We start from the raw sequence: 9,157 nt of genomic DNA on the forward strand, positions 1-9,157 counted from the left end.
AAAAAAAAACTCCCACAAATTTCTACAATAATAGACATCTTTATTGGTATTATAGCTGTAAGTCATAGACACATTCAGAGTTCACACAGTCACTTGCAGGACTCTTAAAATTTCCCGTGGGCTATATTATCAGCAGCATAAAGGATATTCTGGGGATTAGAGAAACAAAAGAGGGTTTTGAAATTGCAGACTGGTATACGTATATATTGATAGTGGCACTAATAATAGCATCCCAACTGTCTTTTATCAACGGCCTGAATTGCGAGGACCACAGGTCTCCACATTCCTGGACCTGGCTCTTGGATACAGCAAGGCACCGCAGCAGGCAGCATCTAAAACCATTCAAATGATCTCCACTGAATATTGCATTCTTGCACATGCACTCCAACAGAGGACTGGTGTAGCATTCATCTTCACAATTCCTACCTCTCTTCCTAAAACACACATATATATATTTATATGTCAGAAGCAGTAATAATGAGTGTTTTGAGTTTCAACCACTGTTCTCAAAGGGCCATTCATTCATTACCTTCCACAGCTCACAATGTAATGAATGAGCTGTTTCACTGAGGAAAACAAGTAACGTTCAGTGACAGTTTGTCTCCCACTTTCCAACATTTAGCACAATTACACAGACCCAAAGGGATTTCCACTTTTCTGCTTCTTTGTGCTTTGTGCTGCACACAGCCACATTGATGGAAGTTTGGAAATAGGTGCAAAATTTCACTGCAATTTCAGGCATAATGAGCACATTTGCAGATTTTTTATTTATTTATTTTTTTAAAATACAAGCTTCTTTTATTAACCTTACAGTGAGTGTGTGGCTACCAGTCTGCTTACTTGCAGCCAAAAGTTCAAAATCTTAATTTCCCAATAATTTCAAATCTAGATATTTGAAACTCTGGGGCATTAAGTTGTATTTCCAGCTAAATGTGGTCACCTCTTCACATTAGTTACAAGTGACATGGCTTTTTTTAAAAAAGCAAAAAGAGTCACAGTAGAAATGACGTAACAATGTGTTTTTATAGACAGCATCCACTGTTCAGACTGAGGGCTCATTTCTTCCCATTTCCTTGTTTAATGCCTTGAGAAAATGACTCTGCAGCTCTAATCTACACAGTCTGCAGCTACACACAGTACAGCACAGGCTGCTGCATCAAATCAACATAACTTAAGCAGGCCTGTTACAATCTAATGTATTATTTATTCTTGCTAAGGGTTACCAGCAATCACATAAAACTTGAAAGAGATTAAGAGGAAGATATGGAGTAATAAATATAGAAATCAATCACGAGGCAGTTGGCTGCAATGAAATGCAGCTGATTATTAATCGAGAAGCCACAGTATGAGTCAAACATGAACTTCTCAAACACTCGCATTCTTGCATGCATGCAATACACATATGCTGACATGCAATCACATGCTCTCTCTCCAACTGCCGTGTGCATGACTAGCACACACGCGATCACACACTCATTCAGGCACAAATCTGCTTGGTTGCCGAGCAGAGATGATATGCAGAAGTGGAGTAAAGAGAACAAAAACTGAACCGTAAATTATTCAAAAGCTAAATCTGTAGGAGCGATCAAGTTTGCAAAGTATATAAAGAGCACCTGGTGTAGAGTATAATGTGTTCAAATATTTACAGGCAACATGGGTGAAATACACACAAGAGGCCACAGAATATCTGCTTTCAACAGAAGCCCAATGAGGAGAGCAAGGTCTAGAAAACTGGCACTGTGTTAGCCCTAGTGTTAAACCCTTCATACAGAAAATAAAACAGATTTTAATTTATAGGCTTAAATGACATCTACTTTGAATTATTGCAGGATGTTAGCCGGCATGTATCAAAGCGGTGACATTTCACGATGACCTTCCAATCTGATCTGCAGAGGTGGAAAACAGCAGGAGTGACGCCGGTTGGGAAAGTGGGGGGTGTTCAGCAGGGCTTGGCGAGTGTGAAAAACCTGAGGATCCTGGCTACCTGCTGCTTCTGGCAGCGCCGCGGACAAAGAGACGGCTCAACACTTTTTTCTGTTTGACTGCAAACAATGAGGGGATTTGAATTTACTCTCGACAGCCATGGCAACCGATTTCCGAGTGCCAACCATCATGTGGAATTTATGTTTTTCAAAACACATCAAAAATAACCACACGACTGAAAATCAGATATATAAGGGATCTGTGAGAGAGGTCGTTTTTAGGCACATAAAGTCCAAATTTGTAATGAAAAACTAAACATCTCTCAGGTTGAACGAAAACACGAGACCGGGCTTTTCATTTGCTCACTGAGCTGTTACATATTTAAGAACACAGTTTGACTTGGTCTCCCATTCCCCTACATTTGGCACAAGTATAGAAAACCAAAAGGAGCTTTACTGTTCTGTTGGTATTTTCCACAGCCACATTCACTGAGGTTGCTACAATCGTTGCACTGATGATCCGTAGTTAAAGGTATGAAAACATTTATCATAAACCTATTAAAGTAGTACCATGAAGTGATACATGTAATGCATGTAAAACATATCACTGAGAAAATATTTCTTTTTAGAAGATGCAGACTTTCTGATATCCTACAGAGTTTGAATACAAGTAAGAAAATGCACAAAAATATGCTCTGGCGTATCTAGGCTTAAGTTGCAGTATTGTAGAAGAGCTACATTAGATCAAGCATGAAATGCAATAAAGTCCCTAGAAAGGCATCTAATTGATTTAACATGTTTGTTCTCTCCAGTAGAAAAATGGCATTCTGGAAGCACTGAAACATGGGATTACACTCCCAATCCATTACAAAGTAAGGTAATCAAAAATCTGAAAGCAAGGCATGGATGTGTTTTCCTCCGAGAATTCAACAACGTACATTCCTCTACTATTAATACAGCTACACATGTTCAACACTTTGCAGGTGCCAGTGGCTTAAACCTGCTGTTAGGCTTTCAGTAATCACAATCCATTGAGTGTGTTTGTGTGGTCCTGGTGGTTGTGGTGGTGGGGGAGTGTTCAGTCACTTCTCTCAAAGCAAATGACTGAATAGAAATGAATTTACATCCCTAGGGCATTCCAGCTTCACCACTGGAGCACTGCCCATAACAGGCCGCCTGCTTTCCACAAACCACGCATGTGTTGGTGTACATGTGTTGGACCTTCTTGTTCCACAATCTCCTCTCGGAGGAGGAAAGTCTTTATCTCCTCGGCTACTTTTGCTCGACACCCTGTGACGCACCCCTTGTTGTCTAAATGGTCAACCTCACATCCGACCTGCAGGGGTTTCACTGTGTCCTCAACCTGCCTCCCAGGTCACCGCAGGTTGAGGGTCAGGGCCACCGTGAGGATGATGCCCATCAGCATCAGGAAAGGCAGCCAGGTCTTCAGAAAGCCCGCACAGCTGCATCAGAAAGACAAGAGAGGAGAGACTGACTGATGTCCCCTGTGCATAAATTGAATTCCCATTGAATCTGTGCAGCACGAGTTTGGCTGTTACTATTCTCACGTGAATACATGATGGCAAAAACTGACTGCTGCCTTTATGCTGATATCGTTGCCATTGCACACAAAGTGGCTGCAGAAGGGAATGACTGCAGTGACTTCTTACTTTGCAGAAATCTGCGGGGACGTGTAGTCCATCCCTGTAACAGCAGCATTAAAAGGCCTTCTGGAGGATGTCCTATATACTCTCTCAACACATCCCCAGAATCAGGGCTCCCTCTCTATCTCGTGTCCTGAGACACAACAGGTTGAAGGCATAGCGGTGAAATCGTGCCCGAGCCCCTGGGAGCCCAGTGAGGAACCTCAGTCACAAGCTTCAGCCCTACTTCTTCCAGAGGCTTAGAGGACAGCAGCTGTACATTATAGGCTAGGCACTAGTTTGGCCCACTAAGGCAAATAAAATCCTGATATGTTTGGACAGAAGATGCAAACTGCCCATTTTCTGTGCCAAATTATTTCAAACCATTACAAAAAACGCATGTTGTCCAGGATAACTGCACAGCTGGCTTTAATTGTACTTGCCCAAACATAGTGAAAGTCTTGCTTTCCTCCTAGTCTTAACACCAGTGTGACCGCCGCACTTTATCCCTGCATTAGCCACATTTTGCTGCTCAATTTTTGTTAGAGCTGCTGTTGTAGTTTTGATATTGAAATACAGCAGAGAAAATACACAGGTGCATGACGTGGTTATCATCATCACTGACTGTTACACATATTCAGGTCACAGTGGGACACTGACACATTCTCATTGTGTCGGCTCTAATGCAACACAGTGGATGTGAAATCAAACAATGACTCCAGGTTTGAAGTGCTGACTCTTGGCATTAATGTGATGCCCTTGGTTTGATGAGCAGGCACGTCCCTGGTGATGCTCTGTCAGGCCTGTGCAGCAGCTTTCTTCTCTTCTTGCTTGTTTCGGGTTTGAGCAGGTGAACCACCTGTTCAGTTGGACTAAGATCAGGTGACTGATATGGCCAGTCAAAAACATTGCTCATTGCTCTGTCCAAAAATTGGGAGACTGTTCCAATGCTGTTTACATACTGTGGGAGTGAACACCCTCCAACACCCCTGAGCACTCCAACCTCGTAGTTATCAGTCACCATTTCATTTCAAATCCACTGAGCTAGATTAGAGCCACCACGATGAACGACACATCGGTTGTCTGATACTTTCTGCCTTGACTGCAGATTCCCTGTGACTGTGCAGCATTCAGACAGGACAGTGAGCGTTTCTTTATGAAAAAGCACAGTTCCCTTTTATGATTTAATCGATTTGTGCTGCAAGTCAGTCATTTATTTTCACATCAAATTCAGTCTTAGGACTCATTAAAGCTATTATCTATTGTGTTTGTTAAAATAATGTAACCTTTAACGTCTGTGTAGTGGATTTAAAAAAAAAAAAAAACCCCTACAGCCGTTGCGCTTGTTCCTGTGGCCCTCTATATTCTGTTTCCAACAAATGGTGAGTAGCTTGTGGAGTCACACCTGTTTTGGCTGACAATGCAAACTGAGTCTACTGAAAACAGACCTGATGTGATTTGTTACATATTTATATTTCCACACACTGAGATCAACAGTAGATATCAGTCAGCAAGCACTTTCCCACAGAGCGGACATGTTACCCCTTCTTACCTGACATGCTTTCCATGGATCAGAGCGAGGAGGCAGAGGTTCACCATGTTCCACGAGGTGCTGTTTTCATAGCGCATCAGATTCAGAGCCATGGCAACGTGTGAGTGACAGTTGTCGCAACAGAGGTTGTGCTTTGGAGAAAACAAAGAGCACAAATCACGACTGGTGTCTTCACGTTTGGAAAGAACATAATAAGACACAAGACCACTTATTTACCATCCTGTGCTTGTACTCCTCTGACGCATCATGTACCGCGGTGTCCCAGGCGTTGGAGCCACTGGCGTACACTTTGCTGACGTCAAGCATCCAGTACCTTCAAAGACAAAATCAACTGGATTGTAACAACGTGTTCACTGTAACATCTGTGGGACAGTGTAATCACAACACCCCAAAACAATATTTTTATTGACTCACTTTGTTGGTCTTCCAAACGCCATGTTGTCTTCCTGCAAAACCAGAGGAATGTTCACTGCTGTGTGTTATATTAAACCAGATTCAGCTATCATTTGTGTCCTCCTGCTTCTTTAATTCCCCTCGGCTCTTTGTAAGTTCTCTTTTACGACGCTGACGCTAAACACAAACGTAGCACCATCATTCAGTCCAAACCTGTGCAGCTAATTAAAACAGAAAACCTAAATCAGCCCTTTGAAACCAACTCAAAAACAAACTGTGTCTCATGATGCGATGAAACGTCACATGTGCACTGACACACTTTTGGGCTCTTTGGAAACCAAAGTATGTAGGTTAGATGGTTTAGATAGAGGAATCTAGGAAATGTGCCTCACATCCTGTTTGTCTGTATTTACAGTCAACTTTGTTTGCATGAAACAGCCAAATGAGTCCAAGTGAAGCTGCATGTTGCAGCACCGCTGTCTGAATGATCCAGAACGAAGCAGCTTTGAAAACGATTTTCTGAATTTGAGCCCCTTATGTCCCACTACATTTTTTTTTTCTTCATAAGCAGGTTTACTCGCGTGCTGAGAACAATACGACAATCTAATGTGTTTGAAAAAGTTGACTCGCGAATCTTCACAACACTGTGTGTACAATGTGTGAGGAAACAGTTTGGCCTGAAAGTGGCTCCATAAAGCACGACTAAATCTGGTCCGTGATCGCAACACCTCGAGATGTTATGGATCTTGCTTGACGCTGGGGTTGTGTGTTGTTGCTGTCACATTAGACACGCTTCAAAGTTATGTGTAACAGCTGTCTTACACATTGCAGTTGAGTCAAAATTTCAAGACCGACAGCAGGCCCCTCATTCATGTGAATAGGACGACTGCTTTGATACAGCAGGGGTGCCAATGCAGGGGGCTCTGGCAAAACCACACAAGACCACCTGCAAAGTAGAACCGGGCTAAAGTTGCTGCGCCGGCCAATCAAGTACATGCAGGGACACCTTCCTGTTAGATTACTCTGCAACATGAGTATTTCTACTACCGAAGATACAAAGACCTTTCTCTTTATAACCTGTCCAACGGAGGTACCATTGGAATCCATTGTAATTAACTTTAACCGCCATCCTCTGTCAAGAGAGCAAGTTAGAAACTTTTCAGTCAACTTTAAAGCTGAAGGGTGTGAGTGTTTGAAACTAAAAAAAACCCAAAGGTTTTCAGTGGATTCTTCTTTAAAATTAAAGGTCAACACTTTGAGCTCATCGTCTTACTTGACATCAGTCGTGCTGGTGCAGAGCCACTGTACTGTACTTACAGTAATTTCACATATAGGCTATAACATCCTCTAAAAATACCTCACAGGCCCACAGCCATTACTCACTGAGACAAAGTAAGGTCCAGCAAAGTCCCGGATGACACCAGTGGAAGTGCAGATTCCCATGTGGCCAATGAACGGAAGCAGCCATCTGAACAAAACAAACACATGCACTGTGAATATTCCCCTGACAGACTGACACATAACCAAATAGTGAGGGACAAAACCACAGAGCAGCGGCTACTTTTGGCGCACCGTTGGAGTTTCACTCAAATCAAAATAAACAGTATGATTTCGATACTTTAATACGATGTGAAGCTGTGTAATTGACAAACAGTACATAGACGTTATTGTTAAAATAAAATAATTTTCGACGCCAACAACAATAAAGCATTAAAGAAGGCTGACTTTGAGCTTAATAAGCTCAAAGTCAGTCATGACTTCAACCTTTCAGACTAACGTTTGTTTCTATTGTTTTGTTAACTGTTTTGTTAACAGTTTCGTTTAATCGGTGTTAAGTGGCTTTCAAATGTGTCCCCAATTAATTATATGTCCACCAAAGTAACTTTCAATTACAAATGATACTCAAAAATGTACATATTTTTCATTTACATTCGTGACTCTTTCCACCAGCAAGCGGCACTAACATATTTACGAAAGGTAACTAATCAGCAACAGGATGCTACCGTACGTCTGCTAGCTAGCTAAGCTAATAACGTAGCGCTGTCACTGTCTCATATCCCGAGGCTTTGGTCAAAAGCAGACTTGCAGTGTGGACGGCGGTAACTCACGATAACACGGGGATAGGTGTCCAGACAATACAGTAAGGATAACGACTGGTCTCTGGGTTTATTTTCTCAGACGCTATGTGATAATTCTTCATGGTGTCTTTATCAACAACATCCGCCATCACCAGCTGTGGAAAATGAACTTCATTTGTCCCACTCACAGCTGCGTCAAGTCAGCTAAATACACGGAAGAAGACCGGAAATGTAGTCACTTTAGCTTCAAATTAATGTTGAATAGGTGCCCGCTTTGGTCATAAATAGTAAATAGTAGACGGATACGCGCCGTCATAAAACATCCAATTACGTTTCCTATCTTATTTTAATATCTTGGGGACATTAAGGTAGAAAAATAGTAACTGACGTATGAAACAATTAGCAATACAAAGCTAGTTTACGATAGGTTTTACTTTGAAAGGTACAGTCGAAAGCTCTTTCTCGTACGGAGGCTAGCTTGACAGTGATCTCTATGTTAGGGCAGCAACAGCAGCTTCCGGTATCTTTGCGAGCCAGCGGGAGGATTAGATCGGTCCGGCAAAACTTTAGTTAAACAAAAGAGTTATTTTGTTTAAACCCTTAGGCCGTAGAGCAAAACACATTTCACACTTCACTTAGATCTTTAGCAGAGCAGAAGTACCTAAGCCATGTAGTTGTGTAATGTGGTAACATTAGTCAAAAACCATTCGGATGTTAAACTGTTACCTCTTAAATCTGTTAAAATGACTCCAACCAAACAATCTGCTCTGCTCATGTCCTCATGTTGATTCATCTTAAAAATGTTTGGAAAGCACCGGTACGGGTAACAAAAAAGTCCTACAGAATGCTGATATGATTATCAGTATCATGGAAATAATCCTAAAATAACACTAAACTGACATACCAATACAATAGTAATCAAATCAATCCCATTATATTTAAACAAGGCAGACGCAAATGTCTATACTTTAACCACCCACTCAACAATACAGCAGCATTCCCCTGTCACTAGGCCACATCACTTGATATCATTTTGTCAGAGAAACAGAAAGTAATGTGTTTATATAACTGTATTGCCAGTTCCATTGTTATTATCCAAATTTAATCAGCATTTTAATGGGACTTCTCTCCAGTTCATTGCAAAATGACTCTATTTGTTTTCATCCCAGCACGTCGAGAGCTCTCCAGTACAGTGGAGGCGGAGGGCTGCAGCTATCGAAGGAGTTATCTGTGGCAATGGTGGAAATGGAAACAAAGACGAACCCAAGGGATCTGCTGGGGCCCTGTGTACTCCATACTGGGTCCCATTAGATGTGACAGGTGATATATTGCGAGAAGGGCAAGAACAAACTACTCAGCAAAAGCAGGCAGACATTGATAAACGAAGGCACACTGGGCTCATCATCGGGGAGCTGAGGGAATTCTCCGGCAAAATGCCACCTCGATATCTGGCTGAGCCGTCCAACCCAATTAGGCCAGAAGATGTGCTGCTTTAGGGACCCTAACTCAGTGACACGCTTTCCTTTTCAGTCAAAGGTTTGAAAAGTAAAATGTCAAGCGTCCACTAGT

General features: G+C 42.0%; 1 protein-coding gene across 1 annotated transcript; it reads right to left on the bottom strand.

Annotated features, from left to right (window-relative positions):
• Positions 1–19: 19 nt before the first annotated feature.
• tmem222b (transmembrane protein 222b) lies at positions 20–7,784 on the bottom strand. The gene is made up of 6 exons (XM_076755062.1): positions 7,619–7,784; positions 6,894–6,978; positions 5,532–5,563; positions 5,334–5,430; positions 5,118–5,248; positions 20–3,385 (listed from the first exon to the last, which is right to left on the bottom strand). The coding sequence occupies exons 1-6, from the start codon at positions 7,735–7,737 to the stop codon at positions 3,298–3,300; spliced, it is 552 nt and encodes a 183-aa protein (XP_076611177.1). The 5' UTR covers positions 7,738–7,784; the 3' UTR covers positions 20–3,297.
• Between the last annotated feature and the right edge of the window lie 1,373 nt (positions 7,785–9,157).

Source organism: Chaetodon auriga, chromosome 17 (genome assembly GCF_051107435.1).
Source record: "Chaetodon auriga isolate fChaAug3 chromosome 17, fChaAug3.hap1, whole genome shotgun sequence".
Taxonomy (NCBI): Eukaryota; Metazoa; Chordata; class Actinopteri; order Chaetodontiformes; family Chaetodontidae; genus Chaetodon; species Chaetodon auriga.

Bases quoted from the DNA above. Each gene is read 5' to 3' on its own strand.
- tmem222b (XM_076755062.1), bottom strand. From the start codon at position 7,737: ATGGCGGATGTTGTTGATAAAGACACCATGAAGAATTATCACATAGCG. The intron at 5,564-6,893 runs GTGAGTAATGGC...CTGGTTTTGCAG, and splicing joins CTGGACCTTACTTTGTCTCA to GAAGACAACATGGCGTTTGG. The intron at 5,431-5,531 runs GTGAGTCAATAA...TTGTCTTTGAAG, and splicing joins GCGTTTGGAAGACCAACAAA to GTACTGGATGCTTGACGTCA.